The 26,411-nt window shown below is 38.8% G+C and overlaps 1 protein-coding gene and 1 non-coding gene across 2 annotated transcripts; one reads left to right on the forward strand and one right to left on the reverse strand.

Annotated features, from left to right (window-relative positions):
* Positions 1-11,285: 11,285 nt before the first annotated feature.
* Positions 11,286-11,392, reverse strand: LOC144999147 (small nucleolar RNA R71). The gene has a single exon (XR_013660667.1). It is a non-coding gene; the product is annotated as a small nucleolar RNA R71 (small nucleolar RNA).
* A 1,116-nt stretch (positions 11,393-12,508) lies between these two features.
* On the forward strand, positions 12,509-14,791 carry LOC145045815 (uncharacterized). Its single transcript, XM_078994126.1, has 2 exons — positions 12,509-13,186; positions 14,669-14,791. Exons 1-2 carry the CDS (start codon positions 12,509-12,511, stop codon positions 14,789-14,791), a joined length of 801 nt encoding a protein of 266 aa, XP_078850252.1.
* Positions 14,792-26,411: the final 11,620 nt, after the last annotated feature.

Consider the following 26,411-nt stretch of genomic DNA (forward strand, 5'->3'; position numbering starts at 1 on the left):
TACCATAACAAGGTTTTCGGAACTATAGAGAACACTAAAATCCGAGTTATAACAAAGAAGTTATGACCAATCGAAGATCCACAACAATACCGGTAAGACACTGTTAAGCGTAAAATGCGAAATTCCAATAAAATACTTTTTTAGCCTTAGGTATCTAAATGAAAGTCGTAGATATCCCAAAACCGTGAACATACATAAAAAGAACACCCAAATCTGACTTCATATGAGGAAGTTATGATTTTTCGAAGTTTCCGACATAACAGTAGACAACTAAAAACTCAAATTAGAGACCAAGCGCCTTTTTCACAACATGACCTAAACGAGAATCGAAGATCTCATCAGTAGTATTACAACGGTAAAAAGTCTGATGAAAACGGACATCGGATGAGAATGTTATGGATTTTTAACGGACTTTTCCTATCCCGGCCTGGTAAAAATATAATATTAAAAATAAATTGAAAATTAGCCAACGAAGTATAAATAAAAGTTGTAGATCTTGTTTTTACCTACGCGTGGATATAAATAACTTCAAAAACGGAGCACGTATGCAAGAGATATGAATTTCTGAAGTTTGGGTCACGAAACCCCATGCTGTCAGGTGACTCACGAGGTGAGCATTAGTGGCTCACGAGGTGAACGGATGATGGACATCTTCCAGGGCAAGTGGCCATGACGAATGAAATCACGTATCGATCTCACGAGGTGAGCATATGTAGTTCACGAGGTGAGCCTAGCTCACGAGGTGAACATTAGAAACTCATGAGCTGAACCCAGAAAATTCACCCTATAAATAGAATTCAAGGGGCAGCTGAGTTTGGTTGCTCATATCTTCCTCTCCCACTCCCGATACTCTCTTTAAGCCCTATTTTAACCCCCCCCCCCCCCCCCCCGAAGCCCCGATATCATCCCGAGACACAACGCTAGTCCCGAAGTCCCGAGATTTCCGAGAAATCGAGTTCTTTCCAGTCGAAGTGCTGCCCGAGCAAAGCCTCATTTTCATCAAATCGTCATTCCTAACGAGTGATTTCATACCCCTACAACTACGTTTTCAAATACTTTATAAATCCTTTTATACAATTTTTAAGGGGGGCGGGGGGGAATACAAGTAAACACACGGTTAAAATCGTGTGAAACACCAATCTTTTGCTATACTTTTCGTATTGTTATTTTAACTATCATATAAAGTTGTTATCATGCAAAACACCTCACAACACAACTTTACCCTCTTGGGATACAATATGTTTTATAAATAGAAATATGTTTTATTTCACGTTTGCATACTACATCATATCAAGGGTAACCATTTCAACTATAAAATGATGCTTTTACAAGAACACTCGACTCAACATATTACTCATGAACTTGTTGTTAGCAATCACGTGATTTCATATGGCTTTGTTTGTACCAAACGAAAGTCCCCACCCATAACCAGAGTCTCTTGGAGGGAGAGCATGACAAGTGTGTATAAATCTATACGGGGATGACGTCTCCGCACCCTGACTGTTAGCTACAGTCCCCAGGGTGACAAATGTCAACATTAGGTATTGCGTCTAGTATTGTTATGAGGAACTCACAATATGCAGAAACAATGACTGATGCACGTAGACGTAGTAATACACAAATCAATCATGCTCGGGGGGTAATAACTATATTCTAGGGTATTATCGGCATGTTCAGAATTTAGGATAAACATTTCCACGACTAGTTTTCTTTTAAATAATAAAACTATACATTCTCAGTTTAAGTATGACATATTTATTTACATTCATGGTCTTGGTTCATATAGGACTGCATTTTACTTTTAGGAAAATATAGGAATTTCCTGCTTCAAACACATTCATTTGGTACAATAACGATTTACAACATCATTCTTGTGAGCATGTCATAGTTGCTTACAGCTTACGGTTACGGTCTTGGTCATTTGAGACTGCATTTCACTTTTAGGAAAATATAGGATTTTCCTAGTTCAAATACATACATTTTATACAACAAACACTCATACTCATTTCATACACTCATAAGAAAATATCGGATTTTCTGGAAAACGAACATGAACTTTCGAATGGCATACATTTTCTCAAAACACTACTTATGAACTCACCAACTTAAATGTTGACACTTTTTCATTGAAATAACTTGTATTCTCAGGAAATTGCTAAACCAGGTTAGCAACAGCTTTTGAAGACTTACGCTCAGTTGTTAGTTTAATCTTTTGGACATCATATTGTAATTGACTTTTGCAAACAGGTAATAGTACAATCATGTAAACTTTTCAATTATGTATATGGTGGTTGTGTGTACTTTCTTTACTATTCATTTGTTATGACATTGTACATGACGTCCTCCGCCCCCGAACGTTTCCACCGTTCAGGTTTGTGGGTGTGATTGATTGGTATCAGAGCATTGTTTATGGTGATCTAAGTATATCAAAACCATTTTTGATATACAACTATAAGCACACCTAGGCAAAAACACTCTGATTAAGAGTTATATTTTTTTAAATATAAATTTTACAAAAGCATACGTGCATACATTACATAACAGGGTCAGTATCAAAATAAAAACCAATATAGAAGTATTATAGATGAGTTGTGCACTACAGGTATGCCTTGGGACATGTAATCGGGACTAGGATAAATATAGCCTGATCAACTATATTTGTCTGAAAGTCGACCAGCATATGCCAGGGGATAGCTACAGTGGACAACAAGTCTAAAACTTACTAAACTTATAAACCTTAGAATCAAACATAACATTTAGAATACTATAGGAGTATTTTAAGTACAATATGATAACTTATGTGAAAACTAAAAGACCCTTGCTGGCAGGTCTATAATTGCGGAGTGTATGCTCCAAGGTTATATATAATTCAGATTTCATAGACTTAGAAGTAGTGATCTTCACTCTACTACCTATTCCTTGTTTGGTTGTGGTTTTAGAGTAGGATCATTTAATTGAAAGTCTATTTAATCTCAATTGTATACAAATGGTGTACATTGCATAGTTAAAGGAGGATCCAATGAGGATCACCATAATAACTACTAATATTCTTTAGACATCCCCATTCTCGCACAACAACATAGTTAGATATAACCACTCCACTACATCAGTCAACAAAGGAGTCAAGGAAGATCAAAAATTGACCCATAATGAGAATCCCGAGAAGGGAACAGGAAAGGATCAAAGAATTAGAGAAATCATCAAGGGCATGTTGCATCATACTAATAACTAATATAACCTACACAGTTAGTGATTACACTACTCACACTACGTGTTAGGCTTAATGCGCTTTCCGACACGACATATAACAGTAAATCAAATCACAAAATTTCAATTGAGGATATCCAATATCAAAAATCATAATTTATTTTATATATAAACCTCTATTATGAATTGTTTGCAAAACACATTCAAATCATGATGCATTCAAAGCTTAGATAGCCAAGTTCTTATGACATTCTATTTATAACCATTTTCGATATCTTACCAACCTTTCATCTTCTGACAAAAGGATGCATCCTCGTAAATATAACAGGCGTAGTAACAACACGTCCACAAATCCACCACCGCCTCCACCACATTTCATTGTATTCACGATATATATATATATATATATATATATATATATATACACACACACACACACACACTAACGCATTTGCGTTGCATGTAAAATTTCTTGGTTATCACTCCAATTCATAAGTTTATCTATTTATAGATATAAACTCTCGTTATGAATCAAACTCAAAACCATGTTTGGGTCAAGTCCAATTTGTGAAATGTTTAATTGGATAACGAAACTCTATCGATTTGTAACAAAAAACCCGACACAACTCCCAAACCGTTCCTAGTTTCAACAACCCGGTAGCAATCATGTGAGGAGTATTGTATCCTTTGCAACCTTACCGAAGTATTACCGACATACTATTTATGAATGGCACACGTACGACGAGTTAAGTTCAAACCCAGAGGCTAGGAACGATTACAGATAGCCTAACACTATAAGAATATATACGACTTGTATGCAAAAGACAGTGATAGATGAACCTCGCAAATAAACCCCAAATCCACATGACCGCTACCGATCAAAACAATAGACAGGATAGTGAAGGTTCGCTAGAATGCTAAGCAAGGTCCCAAATTCACTTAGGAGTGAGGAGATCAGATAGAACAAAAGTACGAGCACCTCTTCCCTAGTCCATAAATATATATTGTAGAAATAATTTCGGGACGAAATTCCCTCTAACGGGGGGATGACATAACAACCCGATATTTCAGGTCAATATAATGTAACAACAGTCAAAATTTAACCTTACTAAAAGCTTATTTGGGTTGAATGAAGTGGTAGATACCGTAACAAGGTTTTCGAAACTATAGAGAACACTAAAATCCGAGTTATAACAAAGAAGTTATGACCAATCCAAGATCCGTGACAATACCGGTAAGACACTGTTAAGCGTAAAATGAGAAATTCCAAAAAAATAATTTTTAGCCTTAGGTATCTAAATGAAAGTTGTAGATATCCCAAAACCGTGAACATACATAAAAAGAACACCCAAATCTGACATCATATGAGGAAGTTATGATTTTTCGAAGTTTTGGACATAGCAGTAGACAGCTAAAAACTCCAAATAGAGACCAAGTGACTTTTTGACAATGTGACCTAAACGAGAATCGAAGATCGCATTAGTAGTATTACAACGGTAAAAAGTCTGACGAAAACGGACATCGGATGAAAATGTTATGGATTTTTAATGGACTTTTCCTATTCCGACCTGTTAAAAATATAATATTAAAAATAAATTCAAAATTAGCCAACTAAGTCTAAAGTTGTAGATCTTGTTTTTACCTACGCGTGGATATAAATAACTTCAAAAACCGAGCTCGTATGCAAGAGATATGAATTTCTGAAGTTCGGGTCACGAAACCTCATGCTGTCAGGTGACTCACGAGGTGAGTATCAGTGGCTCACGAGGTGAACAGATGATGGACGTATTCCAGGGCAAGTGGCCATGACGAATCCAATGATGTATCGATCTCACGAGGTTAGCATATGTAGTTCACGAGGTGAGCCTAGCTCACGAGGTGAACATTAGAAACTTACGAGGTAAACCCAGAAAATTCACCCTATAAATAGAATTCAAGGGGCAGCTGAGTTTGGTTGCTTATCTCTTCCTCTCCCACTCCCGATACTCTCTTTAAGCCCTATTTTAACCCCCCCCCCTAAGCCCCGGTATCATCCTGAGACACAACGCAAGTCCTGAAGTCCCAAGATTTCCGAGAAATCGACTTCTTTCCAGTCGAAGTGCTGCCCGAGCAATGCCTCATTTTCATCAAATCGTCATTCCTAACAAGTGAGTACTTACCCCTACAAGTATGTTTTCAAATACTTTATAAATGCTTTTATACACTTTTTAAGGGGGGGGGGGGGGGATGGGATACAAGTAAACACACAGTTAAAATCCTGTGAAACACCAATCTTTTGCTATACTTTTCCTACTATTATTTTAACTATCATATGAAGTTGTTATCATGAAAAACACCTCACAACACAACTTTACCCTCTTGGGATACAATATGTTTTATAAATAGAAATATGTTTTATTTATACGTTTGCACACCACATCATATCAAGGGTAACCATTTCAACTATAACATGATGCTTTTACTTGAACACTCAACTCAACATCACGCCTTTGTAACACGGTAGAAAATGAAATCATTTCATATGAATGATTTTTCATCATATTACTCATGAACTTGTTTCTAGCAATCATGTGTTTCATATGGCTTTGTTTGTACCAAACGAAAGTCCCCACCCATAACCAGAGTCTCTTGGAGGGAGAGCATGACAAGTGTGTATAGATCTATACGGGGCTAACGTCTCCGCACCCTGACTGTTAGCTACAGTCCCCAGGGTGACAAATGTCAACATTAGGTACTACGTCTAGTATGGTTATGAGGAACTCACAACATGTGGAAACAATGATTGATGCACGTAGACGTAGTAATACAAAAATCAATCATGCTCGGGGGTAATAACTATATTCTAGGGTATTATCGGCATGTTCAGAATTTAGGATAAACATTTCCACAACTAGTTTTATTTTAAATAATAAAACTATACATTCTCAGTTTAAGTATTGCATATTTACTTACATTCATGGTCTTGGTTCATATAAGACTGCATTTCCCTTTTAGGAAAATATAGGAATTTCCTGCTTCAAACACATTCATTTGGTACAATAACGATTTACAACATCATTCTTGTGAGCATGTCATAGTTGCTTACAGGTTACGGTCTTGGTCATTTGAGAATGCATTTCACTTTTACGAAAATATAGGATTTTCCTGGTTCAAATACATACAATCTATACAACAAACACTCATACTCATTTCATACACTCATAAGAAAATATCGGATTTTCTGGAAAACGAACATTAACTTTCGAATGGCATACATTTTCTCAAAACACTACTTATGAACTCACCTACTTAAATGTTGACACTTTTTCTTTGAAATAATTTGTATTCTCAGGAAATTGCTAAACCAGGTTAGCAATAGCTTTTGAAGACTAACGCTCAGGTGTTAGTTTAATCTTTTATAAATCATATGGTAATTGACTTTTGCAAACATGTAATACTACAATCATGTAAACTTTTCAATTATGTATATGATGGTTGTGTGTACTTTCTTTACTATTCATTTGTTATTATATTGTACATGACGTCCTCCGCCCCCGAACGTTTCCACTGTTCATGTTTGGGGGTGTGACAATACAGTCGATTTCAGTTGGTCTCGAAGCATCCAAAGCATTGATCTGACCTCCTAGGGTCCATATTATACATAAAGTTACAAACTTGGTGTCCATGCATTGGGTATTTAGCTCAAAAAGCCATAAAGGAGGTTTATAAGATGCATGGGCTTCCCATGGCCATAAAGTTAGCACCTTTATGCCATGGGAACCCTCAATGGTTCCAGATCTGAAGTGCAACTTAATGATACACACACATTCCCAAATATGGCATTATAAGGCTTAGAAAAGGTAGAAATGATCCCTAACGAGAGATCTAAGAGTTAGCTTGTCAAGGTTGAAGCTTTTTACCTTGAATGAACTGAGAATGGAGCAAAACCTCTGGACCTTCTTGCTTTTCCTTGAATGCCCAAGCTTGTACTTCCTCTTCAAGCTTCAAACCACCACAAACACACAAGAAAAATGGCTCAAGATCACTCAAAAAAGGTTAGGGTTTTGAATTAGGGTTTCTCTAAGTTGGGAGGGACGATGGTAGCCAGGTTGGGAAAAGATAAGTTGTTTAAATCGGGTGTAAACCCTAAATATTAGGGTTTCATCCAGACAGCCCTACTCTTCGAGTCTGTCCCCTAACTCATCGAGTAGGTCACTAAATTTCCCGGAAAAAATCAAGTCTACTCAACGAGTTAGGTCTCCAACTCACCGAGTTCCAGAGCAAAACATGAAATTACTTGAATTTAAATACATAACAAGAACCGGACGCTACAAATTTACCCCACTTATTTTAAACTTTGTCCTCGAAGTCTACAACTGAATCCGAAAAAAACTCGGGGTAGTGTTCCCTCATCACGTCTTCTAGCTCCCAAGTTCATTCCGAGCCTTTGCGGTGCTGCCATTGCACTTTCATCAGCTCGACCCTCTTGTTCCTCAGATCCTTCGACTTCCTGTCGAGGATAGCTATTGTCCTCTCGATGCAGTTCAGGCTGTCATCCACCTGACTATCCCCTAGGGGCACCACTGCTGAATCATCTACCAAGCACGTTTGCAGCTGGGAGACATGAAAGGTGTTGTGAATACGGCTAAGTTCGGCTAGCAGGTCCAGCATATACGCCACCTAGCCCACCCGGGCTGCAACCATGAAAGGTCCAATGTATCTGGGGCCTAACTTGCCTCACTTCCTAAATCGGATTACACATTTCCAAGGTGACACCTTCAGGAGGACCATATCCCCGAACTGGAACTCCAGGTCCGAACGCCGCTTGTCGGCATAACTTTATACCAACTCTGAGCCGTCTGAAGTCTGCTTCGAACCTGCTGAATCCTCTCCATCATCTTGAGCACCACTTTGGTGCTCCCCATGACCCTCTGCCCAACTTCACCCAAGCAGATCGGGGTCCTACACGTCCTCTCATACAACATCTCGAAGGGATGACGGTCAATACTCGTGTGGTAGCTATTATTATAGGAAAACTCTACCAAAGGAAGGTAGGTATCCTAGCTACCACCAAATTCTAGAACACAAGCTTGCAGCATATCCTCCAATGTATGTATGGTCCGCTCGCTCTGACCATCCGTCCGTGGGTGAAAAGCAATGATAAATTACAGACGAGTGCCCAACTCGACATCAAATTTCTTCCAGAATCCGGAATTAATCGCATGCCTCTATCTGAAATCACGTAGACTGGCACTCCGTGTCGGGCTACAACCTCTCGAATGTAGATGTCAGCCAACTTTTTGGCTGAAACGCTCTCATGGATCGATATAAAATGGGCACTCTTGGCCAACCGATCCGTGATGACCCATATGGAATCCACTCCCCGTGCAGTCCTGGGAAGCTTAGTGATGAAATCCATGGTAATATCTTCCCATTTCCACATGGGGATATCCAACGACTACATCTTTCCGTGAGGCCTTTGGTGTTCCGCCTTGACCTTCCTGTAGGTTAGGCATCTCTCGACGTACCAAGAGACATCCCGCTTCATGCAGGGCCACTGGTAGTCAGGATGAAGACCTCTGTACATCTTCATCGCTCCAGGATGTATAGAAAACCTAGATTTGTGGGCCTCATCCATCAGAATTTGCCGAAATCTACCCCAGGAAGCTCCGAATCTCAGTTGGACACCTCAGAGTCTCCCATTGCATCACGGCCTCTAGCTTGGCCGGGTCTACCAAAATACCCTTCTGGTTGACAAGGTGCCTGGTATTTGCATAATTAGTCATATATTTAGCATACATTTTTATTTATTTTTAGCTAATTATGTGTATAATGTGGACAAAAGGTACTTAATAATGCTTAAATTTTGTTTTCAGTCCAAAAGACATGCTTGGAAGTGAAAGGGAACAAGGGGAAGTAATTACAGACCAAAGAATGAAGAATGAGGGACAAAAGCATAGCTACTCGGTGAGTTCTCGAGGCTCCTCGGTGAGTACCCAAGAATATTCCAGAAGATAAGTCAAGTCTCCTGGTATGGATTGGATTTTATGCATATACTCGGCGAGTTGGGTCTGCTACTCACCGAGTACACCCTGTTTTGTGATAATTATAAATATCAAACCATTATCCGAATGAAAAAGACTTTTGGCAATTTTGAGAGCTGCACCTGCGAAAAAGAACCCCTGGAAGAGCTAAGAAACCCTAACCTTCAATCCATTGAAGAATCAAGGCAATTTAGGTTATTCATTCCACTTAGCCTTAGGAATTAAGCATGTTTTGCCTAGTTGAATTTGTTTTTGAGTTTGTTTTTGCTATGACTATGAACTAAATTCGTTTTGTTTCTGTTGGGGAAGACCAAGTTACTCCTATGGTTTAATTATACTTTTTGATTGATTGTTATTTGGTGATTTTATTAAATTAAGTTTGTTAAAGAACCTTATGCATTAATAACAACTATTTTCTGTTAATTGGAAGGCAATTAAGCTGCATGAACATCTCTTAGTTGTTAACCTCATATGTTATGTGAACACTTTATCATATGCCTAGGAATAATGAATATGAAACTAGGATTAATTAGAGAATGGGTAAATTAATGTGCGAGCTTGTTTGAGAAACCAACAAACAAGAGGTTAATTGAAACACCAACTTGATTAACCAATTACAAATCTTATTTAATCCAAACAATTGAACTAGGGAATTAACTAGTTTAAACAATTGGCCACCGATTGAATTGATTAATTGTCTAAGGGTTAGGAGTAATGAACATGAACCTAACCACTATAGCTGGTAACCAATAATAATTGATTTATCATTTAAATAACCATAGGAGTGAATTGGTTGAACCTAAACAGAAACCCTTTATTACATTTGGTGAATTTTTCATTTGCTTTAATTGTTTAGTTAGTTAAGTGCTTAAGTGTTGTGTTTAAGTTTCTAGTCTTGTAAAACTAGAGAAAAACCCTTTTACTTTTATTACTTGCTTAGTTAAAATTAGTTATTAGATTAATTTTCGTTCCCTGAGTTCAACACCCTACTTATCCAACTATACCACTAAAAGATAGGTTCACTGCCTTTGTGTGCTTAATTTATCAATTAAAAGTAGGATTAAAACTAGCTCGTTTCACACACATCAAGTTTTTGGCGCCGTTGCCGGGGAACGGTTCCAAATAGTTAATCTAATTCCTAATTTTTTGGATCATTTGTGTGAGTTTATTGGCACAAAGTTAATTTATTGCAGTTTAATAGTTAGTAATTAGGTTTTACCATCTGTTTTAGTTTTATTATTAAGCTTAGTTTTTTTTTCAAATTTCACTACTACTCGCCGAGTGCATTCGCACCTACTCGGCGAGTAGAGCAGTATTTTGCATTTAATTTTTGTTTTTTTTAGTTGCATTTTTTTGTTCTTTTACATTTTTATCTTGTTTTATTTCAAGTTTTTCATGACCAGAGGATCAAACACTCCGCTGGTACCCCCGTTTGAAGATCCCAAATCCACATTGAGAAGGAACAGAGGAAAGGACGTGGAAAGCTCGAATGCACCTAAGAAGTCACCTTTGTCTAATTTGAAGACTGTTTTTGGGAAGAAAAAGAGGAGCAAATGAGGTGCATCCAGTGCATCTTTAGCAAGCAAAGACCCAATCAAGGAAGATACCGAGGAGGAAGAAGAACCTACATATGGGCACGACTCCGATTCCGGTGACGAGTTAGCTCTTACCATGGCTAACATTGATGAAATCCCCATGGGAGAGTGGAAGAAGAGGATCCGTGATGACACCGACCCGGGACTTGTGCAACCCACAATTCCCGCTACTGCTATGTTTGAGCTAAAGGGCCACATACTCGCCCAGCTAAACGGAATTCCTTTCTATGGAAAAGACCACGAAGATGCCTACACGCATTTGGATGAAGTCAATGATGTAGCTGATTACTTTAATGTTTCAAGTGTGCCTCGCGAGACTCAGCTACTTCGCATGCTTCCAGTGACATTCAAAGGTGCTGCAAAAGACTGGCTCAAGTCACTTCCCCCCGGGTCAGTCACCACATGGGCCAAGATGAAAGAAGAATTTATTAATCACTTTTGCTCACCTTCTAAAATTGCGAAGTTGAAGAAGGCCATTGCTAAATTTGAACAACAAGCTGGAGAGTTGCTATATGAAGCTTAGGAGAGGTACAAGAGCTTGCTAATAAATTGTCCGCACCATGACCTTAATAGCCATCAAGAAGTCTCCATTCTCTATGATGGAGTCAATGTCACAACCAGGCAGTTACTTGACTCGCAAGGCCCGCTCACAAAGAAGCCACCCCCGATGATCAAGGAATTGATTGAAAAATTCTCTAAGCACACTAGAGAATACCATAATCCAAGAAATGATGTTACTAAGGGAGCCGCATATGCAGCTACTGAAGACATGTCCGCAATCATAGCTATTCTAAAAACCATGGATAGGAGGATGTATAAAAAGGATCAAACGATCCATGTTATTCGGGTGGGTTGTGAAAATTGTTATGGACCTCATCTTACTAAAGACTGCAACTTGGATGAAAATGGCAACAAAAAGGTGCAAGTGTATTACTCAAGCGGGGACCGATATGATGAAGATTGGTGAAAACCAAATAAAGAGTGGCTCCCATATGAATAGTACAAGAAGGCTAAGGAGGAGAAGTACAAGCAGAAAGGAAGAGGTTTTTACCAAAAGGAGGAGCCGACACAAGAAAGAAAACCAAGTTTGGAAGAGATGCTTACCAAATTTGTAGCTACTTCAGAAAAGAGACATAGTGATCATGATGATGCAATTCAAGAAACAAGAACTATGCTTAGAAACCAGCAAGCATCTGTCCACAACATAGAAACGCAGCTAGGGCAACTTGCTCAACAGATCAACCAAAGATCGCCGGGCAAACTTCCTAGTAAAACCGAAAATAACCCACGAGGTGCGAACATAAATATAGTTACTACAAGAAGTGGGAAAATAATCACTCCTCTAGCGCCTATTTATAAAAAGAACCCAAAGAATCACAGAAGGGGGATGCAGAAATTCAAGACAAAAATCAAAATCTTCAAGGAACAGAGCCTACTCGTCGAGTCTAGAATATGGACCCGGCGAGTCCACTGCTAAATCCGAAGGAGTAGATCCCTGAAAAGCTTTACCAACCTCTATTACCATACCCAACCCGAGCTAAGTAAGAGAAGCAGGGAGAGGAGTACCAGAAGTTTCTTGATCATATCAAAGCTCTTCAAATCAACATACCCTTCATCGAAGTTGTCGCACAAATGCCCAAATATGCAAAGTGCCTTAAAGAACTTCTCACGAATAGATAGAAGATGGAGGAAGTGAAAAAGGTAGTCCTTAATGAAAACTGCTCAGCTGCTATGCTAAATAAACTACCAAATAAGAAGGGTGACCCAGAGAGCTTAACTTTACCTTGCCAATTTGGTAACTTGGCAACCATTCATGCTTTGGCCGATTCGGGAGCGAGTGTAAACCTCATGCCATATTCAATCTTCAAGAAGCTGGATCTCCCAGAACCAAGGCCAATTCGTATGGCGATTCATTTAGCAAACAAGACAGTCACTTTTCCAAGAGGCATATGTGAAGACTTACTGGTCAAGGTGGATAAATTCGTATTTCCCGCTGATTTCATAATTCTAGATATGGAGGCGGATCCTCAAGTCCCGATCATCCTCGGAAGACCCTTCCTCAACACTGCAAGCGCTATAGTAGACTTGAGAGAGTCGAAGCTCAACTTGCGGGTAGGAGAAGATTCAATCACTTTTGCGGTTGATCAAGCTATGAAGTATGCAAGGAATAGTGACGACACGACATTCTCAATTAACATGCTTGATGAATTAATGGAGGAATACATAAGTGAAGATTACAGCAAGTCTACAATTTTTGATGAAGAATTTGATGTTGCAAAAGACATAATGGAGATCGAGAGGCTGCTGGAAGAAGCTGAGTTTGAAGAATTAATGAAGCAATCTGATAGTTCAACTCGCCAAGTAGGGCCGAGCTACTCGTCGAGTCCATGCTTGGAAAAAACAGAATTCGTAAATTCAGCTACCAACTCGCCGAGTCCCTTACCTGCACACGGCGAGTCCAACCAACAGAACCCAAAAACTGAGCTCAAATAGTTACCAGAACATTTGGAGTATGCTTTCCTTGAAGATGGCCATCAAAAGCCAGTAATCATAACCTGTGACCTTTCCAAATCTCAAAAGGAAGAACTAGTACATGTTTTGAAGAAGTGAAAGCGGGCCATAGCATGGAACATTACCGACATCAAGGGAATAAGCCCCTCTTATTGTTCTCACAAGATTAATCTGGAAGAAGGAGCAAAGCCGGCTGTACAGCACCAAAGAAGATTAAACCCAAATATGTAAGAAGTGGTCAAGAAGGAAGTGGTCAAACTTTTAGATGAGGGAGTTATATATTCCATTTCCGACAGTCCGTGGGTGAGTCTGGTCCAAGTGGTGCCCAAGAAAGGAGGGATGACGGTCATAGCCAATGAAAAGAATGAGCTTATTCCAACACGAACGGTAACCGGTTGGAGAGTGTGCATCGATTATCGAAAGCTAAACGATGCCACTCGTAAAGACCATTTTCCATTACCTTTTATTGATCAAATGCTAGAAAGATTATCGGGCCATAGTTATTATTGCTTTTTAGATGGATTTTCGGGTTATATCCAAATACCCATAGACCCAATGGACCAAGAAAAGACCACATTTACTTTCCCAAGTGGGACTTTTGCTTATCGACACATGCCCTTTGGGCTATGCAATGCAGCCGCAACATTTCAAAGGTGTATGACAGCCGTATTCCACGAGATCTTCCTTCCATGATTGTCTCACAAATCTTGACTTAATGTTTGCTAGGTGTGAAAAAACCGACTTGGTCCTCAACTAGGAGAAATGTCACTTTATGGTCAATGAGGGTATAGTTTTAGGCCACAAGGTTTCCAAAATGGGAATTAAAGTGGATCGGGAAAAGATTGACACCATTGCCAAATTACCCCCGCCAACTAATGTGAAGGGCATTAGAAGTTTTCTTGGTCACACGGGTTTTTACAAGCATTTTATAAAAGATTTTTCTAAAATAACTAGACCTCTAACACAATTACTCCAAAAAATGCACCATTGAATTTTACTATAGAGTGTTTAGAGGCATTTGAATTTTTAAAGGAAAAATTGACTAATGCCCCGATCATTATTGCACCAAATTGGAATTTACCATTTGGAATAATGTGTGATGTTAGTGACTTTGCATTAGGAGTTGTCCTTGGTCAAAGGGTTGATAAGCACTTTCGACCCATATATTATGCTAGTAAGACTTTAAATTCGGCCCAAGAAGATTATACCACCACGGAAAAGGAATTATTAGTTGCGGTTTACGCTTTTGATAAATTCCACCCTTATTTAGTTTTATCTAAAACAACAGTTTTTACTGACCACTCTTCTATCAAGTATTTGTTTGTCAAACAGGTTGCCAAGCCAAGATTGATACGATGGGTTCTACTTCTTCAAGAGTTTGACATAGAGATACGAGACAAAAAGGGAATGGAGAATGTAGCAGTTGACCACTTGTCAAGGCTTGAAAACCCGTGATTGCAAGAAGATAGAGTTGGAGATGATTTTCCGGACAAGTATATTATGGTGACCGTGGGAGAAGAACCATGGTTTGCAAATATAGCTAATTATTTAGCTAGCAAATACATCCCAAAAGATTTCACAAGTCAACAAAAGAAGAAATTCTTTACCGAAATAAAGTATTACTTTTGGGATGAACCATATCTTTTCCGAAGCTGTGCGGATGGAATCATACGAAGATGCGTGTTCGGGAATGAAAGCCGTAAAACATTGGAGCATTGTCATAGCGGGCCCACGGGTGGACATCATGGAGCATATTACACTGCTAAGAAGATCTTTGACATTGGGTTTTACTGGCCCACGATTTTTAAAGATGCAACCTAATTTGTCAAAGAATGTGATGCATGTCAAAGAGCGGGAAACATTTCATCTCGTAATGAAATGCCACAACATAGTATTCAAGTGTGCGAAGTATTTGATGTGTGGGAGATCGATTTCGTGGGACCATTTCCCATGTCCAAAGGCAACAAATACATATTGGTGGTGGTGGATTATGTATCCAAGTGGGCAGAGGCACAAGCTTTGCCAACTAATGACGGTCGGGTGGTGGTGCGGTTTTTAAAGAAGTTATTTTTAAGATTTGGAGTCCCAAAAGTTCTCATAAGTGACCGAGGCACTCATTTTGCCAATGATCAACTAGAGAAGGTGCTAAGGAAATATGGCGTAACCCATAAACTTTCTACATCTTACCATCCACAAACTAGTGGACAAACCGAAGTGACAAATACAGTTTTAAAGATAATCTTGGAGAAATCGGTGGGGAGCAATCGAAAAGAATGGTCAGATAAGCTAGATGATGCACCTTGGGCCTTCCGTACAGCTTTTAAAACCCCTATTGGTACTATACCATATAGGTTAGTTTATGGAAAGCAATGTCATTTACTGGTGGAGATAGAGCATAAAGCTTTTTGGGCATTAAAGATGTGCAACTTCAACATGGAGCAGCTCAAGAACAACCGGTTAATACAAAAGAATGTTGTTGAGGAACTTAGAAATGATGCGTACACTAGTTCTTTAATCTATAAAGAGAAAACCAAGAGTTGGCATGACAAGAGGATCAAGGAAAATAAAGAATTTAATGAAGGGCAAAAGGTGTTTCTCTTTAATTCAAGGCGAAAACTCTTCTCAGGCAAACTAAAGTCAAGATGGGATGGTCCTTTTCTAGTGAAGACAGTGTTTCTACATGGTGCTATAGAGATATTGTCAAAAGATGGAACACCTTTCAAGGTCAATGGAGATAGGGTCAAAAGGTATGAAGAAGGAGTCCCAAGGAATGAAGGCATGGAAGAGTTGATGTTGCTGGAAAGGATTGCAGCCACGTAGAATGGGAGGAGTCCAGCTAATGACTCCTTAAAAAGAAACGCTTCCGGAAGGCAACCCGAGTTTAGAGTTTGTATTTCTTTTTCCTTTACTTTCTTTTTAATTTCTTAGGATCTTTTTCATTTATCTTCTTCTGAAAATATGTTCTAAATGATTGCTTGAGGGCAAACAATGCCTAGAGTGTGGGGTGGTGGTTAAAAATTAGAAAAAATTCAATTTTTGTCAAATTGCAAGCTTTAGTCGCCGAGTAGGTACGTGTACTCGGCGAGTACTTGTCTAAATAACCCAAAAAATGCGTAAATGCAGTTCTACTCGACGAGTAGAACTTTTCTACTCGGTGAGTAGCCAACTTACACAGACAGATTATAATATGTGAAATAAGGGTTTTCACCCATTTTACCCACACACTCTCCGTGCACAGCCACCCTCAAGCGATTTCTTCGATTCCCGGATCAATCTTCGACTTTCAAGAGAAAAGGTATGATTTTTACACTTAAAACTCATCAAAGGTTAAAGCTTTATCACTTCTTTGCCCTTATTTTGTCTAAAATCGGATTTGGGGGTTTCCTTAATTTCTAGGGTTTTGATTTTACCATGAATTAGGAGGTGCTAGGACAAATTTATTTTGTATTAGTGGTTATTGGACTTAGTACAGCAAACCCCTATGCAAAATTGGGTGTTTTGGATGACCCACATATATTCGGTATGAATCTGGTCCCGATGTTCATCCTACTCATCGAGTAGGACATGAACTCGGCGAGTAGGAGGCTATACAGATCTGTTTATTCGATTTTAATTGTTGGGTATTGTTTGTTTGAGCTTTCTTAATGTTGTTATGCAGGTACCATATCCAGAAGAGGTCGGACTTCAAGAGGGGGAAGCCAAGGGGACATCCCATGGATCTCGTTCCGCCAAATCACATACAAATCATCTCAAGCCCGTGCCAAAAACAAATTAGAGGCTTTGAAACAGAAAGAGATTCACTTACCCAATGCAGTGGACAAGGATTGGCAGGGGAAGGTTGGTTTGGAAGAAGAGCTGACACCTTATTTGGTGAAAGAATGCAATATGAGGGATTCAACCATCATATGTGATGGTTGGTTACAGTTATTGAAAATTCAAGAACCGGTCTACGCTAAATTATGTTGGGAGTTTTTTGCTACCATCTCATTCCGAGGTGATAATGAGTACTACAATCCCAATGTAATTTCCTTTTCTCTTGGTGGGGACGTACGACAATGCAGCATGGGTGAATTTTCATGGAGGCTTGGAATCTATGAGCAAAGCACTATGTTGAATGAGGACTTTGAAGCTTTCTTGGAGAATTGCCACAAAGATCTCCCCGAGGCAGTGGTTGCTTCTACTTGGTGGAATACTATTGCTAATCGGGTGTACATCCCATCTACCGCACAGGAGGGCCACGTTTGTTCACCGATCCACCGTCTCATTCATCGTTTTGTTGGTAGCACGATTAATATGCAGAAGGACTGGGACAAGGTCCCGACCCTTAATGTCTTCCATCTTTGGAGTATTATTACTCCCGATGTTTTCTACAATCTCCCCTACTGCATTGCCAAGTATCTTGTGGAAGGGGCTGTTAAGGAGAAGGTGAACTCCAAGATCAATGGAGGGATGTTTGTGACGAGGCTTCCAAGGTCATTTGGAATATTGGATTCGCAAGAGGCAAGGGCGTTGATGGTCATTTCTCCCCCTCCGTTCAACACAGCATTATATAGGAGGGTAAGAATTGTGGAGAAGTTTGGAGATTCTTTTTCTATTCCACATGCGGATGAGCCAGCTATCCCCAAGGAGCCGGGAAGGCGAGTGAGGCAACGAAGTGAGCGGGTACGAGAAGACCCACCAGTTATTCCGTGGAGGAAGAGAACAATGGATGGAATCAAGTGGAGTACCGGTGGTATTTGGATGATATTGGAAGAGGGGTCAATTATAACAATCAATCATTTGAATACCTCTTCGAACAAATGCATATCGCACCAAGACCTGGTCCCGGTTATCCCTACATTATGAGTTGGGAGGAAAGGATGATGAGGGGCAATGAAGGAGGAGGAAGCGGAGCCGGAGGAGTTGACATAGAGGAAGAGGATAGAAGATTTTATGTTTTGTGTTTTATGTTTTATTTTATTTTATGGTGTTGGCTTTGAACAAATGTTGAACTTGGATGATTTATATTTTTTAGGACTTTTATTGCTTTCACTTTTGGTTGCATATTTTTCAGGATTGGAAGGTTAGGAAGCATATGAAAGTGTTAAGGGTCAAGGTTCAAGTAAGAAAGTGAGGAATGTTCAAGTAAGATTGCGAAGTTTTGTCCTTAGGATTGAGTCCGTTAGAGTTGAGAGTGATGGAGGGTGTTGCTGCTAAAAGGTTTAGAGGAAGGGTCAATGAATTATTCAAATTCAAAACCTAAATCAAGAGGAACACAAGTTGGATCAGTTTTGGCAATATAGCACCTACTCGTCGAGTGCACAACTTCTACTCGATGAGTACATGGGTCATTACACATAATAACTGCAAGTTAAGAGCTAGTCGCCGAGTACACGATACTACTCGCCGAGTAGATCGACATTTTTTGAGTTCCAGAGCGATGTTGAGCACTTTCACTGCAGTACTTGTCCATTTTTCGTGAAGAGTTGTTACTGGAGATTTCTAAGAAGCTTTTTCCTTGATATTTTCGAGTTGTCAACCACACGAGACGAATGACACCCAAGACATGAATGAGTTGTTCCCATGTCTAAAGCCAATTGAAGATGGAGCTGAAGAGAAGATATATCAACCTAGTGACTGCTACCCTAGGGGAGTTTGTTCCAATTCTCTCTATAGTTAGTATTTTTATTTTTGCATGATATGCAATGAGGGCATTGCATAAAATAAGTGTGGGGTAGGGGGTTGGTCACATATTAGTAAATTTAGAATCTTAACTTAAGCTAATTTAAAAAAAAAATTGCATACCAAAAATATTACTTAGGAATTAATTTAGAAAATTTTGGTAAAAAGCAATTAGGATTCCATGTTAGAATTATGTTGATAATTTCATAAAAACCCAAATATTTAGTTGAGCCTATATACGTTATAGTGCATTTGTGGCTTCGTTATACCAGTGAAATCATGGGACAAAAACACGATCTCGCTCAGCCTGAGGGATGCAATATGTTTCGTATCGTGTACCAAAAATGTATCCAGGAAAATTGTTATCTTTAACCAATAAAGGTTGAAGTTAAGCGCCCCTGCTTAAGCATATAGGTTTTGAGTGAAAAAAGTGAGGTACATGTAAAAAAAGAGAGAAAATTACCAGAAAAGTTTGAAGAATTTTTGGAGCATCAAAGTAAAATATGAAATTAGAAGATCAAAAATTCCGAAGAAATTCAAAAAAGTTGAAGATACCAAAAACCAAACAACAAGGTGGTGAATTCAAAGAGATCAAAGATCAAATGTCAAAGAAATAAAGAATTCCAAAGAGCTCCAATGTGGTATCATAAGTTATAATTATCTAGATTATGTATGCTTGGGTTGCTCAACCAAAAATACCTTGAGGTTAAGAGGTTTTTTGAGGATGGATTCGGAGGGATGCATAAAATGAGCATAGTTCGGGGTGAGTAGGCGAATGTTTATGAGGATTGTGAGTATTTAAAGTATGGGGGTATTTAGGAAAATTTTAGACACAAATGCATGCGTTGCGGTCTTGGCATAATGGTTGGGTTAGATTGGCGTTATCATACGTGGTTCTAATATGTTAAAATTCAGTTTTGCTTGGCGCAAGCAAAAGTCAAGTGTGGGGTATTTTGATATTTGCATAATTAGTCATATATTTAGCATACATTTTTATTTATTTTTAGCTAATTATGTGTATAATGTGGACAAAAGGTACTTAATAATGCTTAAATTTTGTTTTCAATCCAAAAGACATGCTTGGAAGTGAAAGGGAACAAGGGGAAGCAATTAGTGACCAAAGAATGAAGAATGAGGGATAAAAGCATAGCTACTCGGTGAGTTCTCGAGGCTACTCGGCGAGTACCCAAGAATATTCCAGAAGATAAGTCAAGACTCCTGGTATGGATTGGATTTTATGCATCTACTCGGCAAGTTGGATCTGCTACTCGCCGAGTACACCCTGTTTTTTAATAATTATAAATATCGAACCATTATCCGAATGAAAAAGACTTTTGGCAATTTTGAGAGCTGCACCTGCGAAAAAGAACCCCTGGAAGATCTGAGAAACCCTAACCTTCAATCCTTTAGAGAATCAAGGCAATTTAGGTTATTCATTCCACTTAGCCTTAGGAATTAAGCATGTTTTGCCTAGTTGAATTTGTTTTTGAGTTTGTTTTTGCTATGACTATGAACTAAATTCGTTTTGTTTCTGTTGGGGAAGACCAAGTTACTCCTATGGTTTAATTATACTTTTTGATTGATTGTTATTTGGTGATTTTAATAAATTAAGTTTGTTAAAGAACCTTATGCATTAATAACAACTATTTTCTGTTAATTGGAAGGCAATTAAGCTGCATGAACATCTCTTAGTTGTTAACCTCATATGTTATGTGAACACTTTATCATATGCCTAGGAATAATGAATATGAAACTAGGATTAATTAGATAATGGGTAAATTAATGTGTGAGCTTGTTTGAGAAACCAACAAACAAGAGGTTAATTGAAACACCAACTTGATTAACCAATTACAAATCTTATTTAATCCAAACAATTGAACTAGGGAATTAATTAGTTTAAACAATTGGCCACTGCTTGAATTGATTATTTGTCTAAGTGTTAGGAGTAATGAACATGAATCTAACCACTATAGTTGGTAACCAATAATAATTGATTTATCATTTAAATAACCATAGGAGTGAATTGGTTGACCCTAAACAGAAACCCTTTATTACATTTGGTGAATTTGTCATTTACTTTAATTGTTTAGTTAGTTAAGTGCTTAAGTGTTGTGTTTATGTTTCTAGTCTTGTAAAACTAGAGACAAACCCCTTTACTTTTATTACTTTCTTAGTTAAAAATATTATTAGATTAATTTTCGTTCCTTAAGTTTGACACCCTACTTATCCAACTATACCACTAAAAGACAGGTTCATTGCGTTTGTGTGCTTAATTTATCAATTAACAGTTGGATTAAAAATAGCTCGTTTCACACACATCAGTGCCCAAGGAACTGCACCTCGCGCAACCAGAATTCACACTTGGAGAACTTTGCAAAAAGTCTCTCCCTCCTCAGTATCTCTAACACCTCTCTCTGGTGTTCCTCATGTTGCTCCTGAGTCTTAGGCTGTGTTTGATATTGGTCTGACCGAGTCGGCTCAGAACTTTTTGGCTGACTCGGTCAGCTTTATGCGTTTGATAAAAAATTTATGTGTGTCTGATTCGGTAATTTAAATCTGATTGAGAAAGAAGATCGAAATCAGCTGACTGAGAAAAGGAGAAAAGTTTCCATTGGTGCCCTTTCTTCTCCCCTCTCAGCGACTCCTCTTCTCTAGCAACCAGCAAGCAACATCGACCCATTTCTTCTTCCAACCGCCGATCGAAACTCCTTCCTCGTCTATCATCTATGATTTTGTTGTTCTTTTCTTCTCCAGCCGATCAAAACTCCTTGCCCTAAAACTTCCAATTTTTGCCATCGTCATCCCCAATTTGTCTGTAGAAGTTTCGATTTATGCTGTTGAGAGGGATACAGGTTTCGATTCTTGCTGTTGAATATTCTTTGGCTGTTGAGAGAGATAAAAGTTTCGATTTCTTCTTCAGGTTTTGATTTTTGTTGTTGTTAGTTGTTCCCTTCATGTTTCCTGTTGAGAGAGATGTGGATTGAACTGTTTTTAAATCAAAATTGATATTCAAAGCATTAGTCAAAGTTGTTCATGCGTATATTTTGGAAATTATTTGTCTCTTTTACTAAAGATTAAGGGCAAACGTGTGTTGAATTCCTTCTAATCATAAATGCTAGTCTTGTATTTTTTTTGGTGGGTCAAACCTCTTATTGCCTCTTATATTATTCCAGTTATGTCTTTGAGTTAGGATTACAGGCAAATGGTTTTCAGGTCAAGATTTGGTCCAAACGTGCCTTGTATTCCTTTAACTGATCAATGCTTAAATTATTATTCTATTAATATAGTAAACATTCTAACAAAGTATATGTACGCCATATTTTAACCCTATGTATAACATGTATGTGATGTGTGGCATATGTGCTCAAATGGAGTACCGAGTATACCCATCAATGGTTATATTTTAGTTTAGGAATATACCCATCAATGGTTATATTTTAGTTTAGGTTGTTGTGTTTGATATTTATCTCATAGATAGAGTTATGGATGACAATTTTTATTTGGATTTTAAATGATCTGTGTGTAATGTTTAAGATGTTGGATTGGAACGAGGGTAAAATGGTCATTTTTCATCAATCGACACATCCAGTTAGATGTACAATCAAAAAACATGATTTCTTACTCAGTCAAGATTTCTTACCTAGATAGACCTTTCCCAGTCAGCACTTTCTCGGCCAGCAATTATCAAACGAGGCTTTAGAGTAAACCAATATGTCATCAATGAATACTATTACAGACCGATCTAGTATCGGTCTGCACACGCGGTTCATGAGGTCCATGAGCGTGGTTGGAGCATTGGTGAATGAAAACGGCATCACCACAAACTCATAATGACCATAGCGGGTCCTAAAAGCGATCTTATGCACATCATTATCTCTGACACACATCTGGTGATATCCGGAGCGTAAATCAATCTTGGAGAACCAAGATGCTCCCTGATGCTGGTCAAACAATTCATCTTTCCTCGGGAGTGGGTAAAGGTTCTTCACCGTTACCTTGTTCAGCTCCCGGTAATCTATGCACATGTGATGCGACCCGTCCTTCTTCTTCAAAAACAGGATCAGGGCTCCCTATGGCGAACTGCTCCGCTAGTTAAAACCTTTGTCTAGTAGCTCTTGCAGCTGCGTAGATAACTCTAGCATTTCGGGAGGATCCAACCGATATGGTGCCTTGGCTATCAGAGTCGCACCAGGGACTAGGTCGATCCTAAACTCCACCTATCGCTCTGAAGGTATCCCGGGCAGCTCCTCTGGGAAACATCCGCGTACTCTCCCAGCACCGGTACATCACTCATCGTCGCCTTACCAGCCTCCTAGGGATCCATAACATAGGCGACATACCCTGCGCAAACTTGCTGGAGGTAGTGCCTAGCCCTTTTTGTTGAACATAAAGTTGGTCCGCGTTGTGGCCTCTCGCCCTGAATCACCAGCTCTCCCCCACTAGGGGTCCTGACCTGAATCAACTTCTGATGGGTTTTGGCCATATGCACATTCTTATGTGCACATGAAAACCCTAATGCTTGGATCTAGGTTTCTCTAATTAAACATGCATTGAATCCAAGACTTCTAATGGCTAATAAGGTATAAGAACAATACAAAATCAGAGTTAGAAGTTTACCTTGAAACACTTGTTTGATCTTCTAGTTTTTGGAGCTCTAGAGTCACAAATATCACTCCTCTAATGGCTTACAAACACCAACTAGCAAGGAGGATGATTTGAGAAAGAGGAGAGAGGACAAAAATCGGCCAGGGTTCTTCCAAAGACACAGGTGCCGATTTCCCCACCCCAAGAGGTCTATTTATACTTGTAAGGCTCCTAGGGTTTCACCCTTAAACCCTAATTGGATAACTTAAGCCCTAAGCAATCCCAATCCTTTCCATGATAAGCCTTGGACGATTTTATGGCTATCCTTAGCCCTAGAAATCGTCCACCCCTTACCCTTAAAGGATATATAGCCCAAAGTGTAACTATCAAACAATTGACAGTTTATACCCTCTTATTTAATTAATCTCTTTAAGTCACCAAATTAATTCCTAATTAATTTATGACATATAAATCAAATAATAATATTATTATTCCTTATATTATTCTCATAATATATTAATAATATTTATTCTCTCATAATAAATCACCATGTTAAGTTGCTATGGTGAAGGCAACCCAAAAGGACCATGCACAATCGGGTCAAATACTTGCCTAATATAGTTGCAGCCTTAGACACTATTCCAACAGTCTCCCACTTGGATAAGTCTAGTAACTATATGCACAAGTACAATCCGGTTTGCAATCGTAACTCTCAAAGACGTTGTCAAACTCTGATCTAATCAATCTTGTCCTTTAGATAAGGGATCGTACAATCCTCTGTTAGATATCATGCTGACAATTCTATGGAATAATTAGTCTAGCATTTGGTTTCTCGATCTCCGATTTATTTGACATAGAACTTAATCGAACACATCAATTCAGTTCTGACCGGGCCCAGCACATAAGTCAAATCAAATCATCGAGCGGCCGAGATATCACTTTTACCCTCTTAGGATAAAAGTTACAGATAAACTTCAACTTATATGCGTTTACTTATTCATTAATCAACTATACACAATAATGCATTTTATAACACCGAGTTACTGATGCGTTTTCGCATTATCAATGTACAATCAATTAACAAATAACAAACCATATATATAGGTTTCAAGACTATATGATATTATCGTCTTGCGATCACCTTTTATATCACATTCCATAAGGTGATTCCAGCAAGAGCGGATTTGTTCCAATGCTCAAAACTAGTTCATAAGCACTCATGAACATTGCAGCCATCTTTTGCTATGTCTAATACCATTTAGACAATCTACACACCAATTCATGACAATCTTCATTCATATCTACTTCCGACATATGAACGATTATGGACAATTTGAATAATTCGATTATTCCTAATAAACTCAATTATTCTGGAAGTCAAAACATGCAAAGTGAAACAATAGTTAAACAATTAACATAAGACAGTAACATTACTCATAAATAAAACTCCTTTATTTAATCATCAAATGTTAATTACATTTATCTATTACATGTTTCTAACACTATCTAATCTATGCTAATATCATCCTTCAGCCCAATACTCCTAGCATGCTGCAAGTGCTTAACCATACTCAGTCCCTTCGTAAGCGAATCTGCTGGGTAATCTTCTGATGATATCCTCTTCACTACGAGTTGTCCTTCTTCTACACGATGTCTGATGAAGTGATATTTTCTGTCGATATGCCGAGATCTACCATGATCCCTTGGTTCCTTGGTCAAGGCAACCGCTCCTTCATTATCACAGAAAATCTCCATGGGCTCTTTTATGGTAGGTACAACTCCAAGGTCACCGATGAAGTTCTTCAACCATATTGCCTCCTTCGACGCTTCGCTCGTTGCAATGTACTCTTATTCGTACGTTGAATCAGCTACGGTTTCTTGCTTGGAACTCTTCCAAGTAACTGCTCCTCCATTTACGGTAAAGACCCAGCCCGACTGCGAACGGTAATTGTCCCTGTCGGTTTGAAAGCTAGCATCACTATACCCTCGCACCTTCAAGTTCTCACTCCCTCCAAGGACTAAAAACCATTCCTTCAACCTCCGAAGGTACTTAAGGATATTCTTCACCGCAATCCAATGAGCTCTGCCAGGGTTCCCTTGATATCTACTAACCAAGCTCAAAGCAAAGGCTACATCTGGGCGAGTACAAGTTATAGCATACATGATTGAGCCAACTGTGGAAGCGTATGGAACTCGGCTCATTTCAGCTATGTCAGCTTCGGTACTCAGACTTTGAGTCTTACTCAACTTGGCATTACTTTGTATCGGTAATTCTCCCTTCTTTGAGTTTTCCATACTAAAAGATTTTAGTACCTTCTCTAAGTAAGTGTTCTGACTAAGTCCTATTAGTCTCTTACTTCTTTCTCTTACTATCCTTATTCCCAAAATATAGGAAGCCTCTCCAAGGTCCTTCATAGAGAAGCATTTCCTGAGCCAGGAATTAACCTCCTGCAGATTCGGGACGTTGTTTTCTATGAGTAGTATGTCATCGACATACAAAACGAGAAAGCTAACTATGCTCCCATTGGCTTTGACATATACACACGATTCATCTTCGCTTCGTACAAATCCAAACTCTTTGACTTTCTCATCGAAGCAAAGATTCCATCTGCGAGACGCTTGCTTAAGTCCATAAATGGACTTCTCAAGCTTACACACTCGATTCTGATGCTTCAGATCCACAAAGCCCTCTGGCTGAGCCATGTAAACATCCTCAGCCAACTTCCCGTTAAGGAAAGCAGTCTTGACATCCATTTGCCAAATCTCATAATCATGAAATGCGGCAATTGCTAGCATCACTCTAATAGATTTTATCTTTGCAACTGGTGAG

This window comes from Lactuca saligna, chromosome 5 (assembly GCF_052625555.1).
Source record: "Lactuca saligna cultivar CGN05327 chromosome 5, ASM5262555v1, whole genome shotgun sequence".
NCBI lineage: Eukaryota > Viridiplantae > Streptophyta > Magnoliopsida > Asterales > Asteraceae > Lactuca > Lactuca saligna.

Excerpts from the sequence above, each read along its gene's own strand:
- LOC145045815 (XM_078994126.1), top strand. The coding sequence starts at position 12,509 with ATGGAGGAAGTGAAAAAGGTAGTCCTTAATGAAAACTGCTCAGCTGCT. Across the intron at positions 13,187-14,668 it reads CTGATAGTTCAACTCGCCAA|GTTGCCAAGCCAAGATTGAT; the intron begins GTAGGGCCGAGC and ends TTTGTCAAACAG.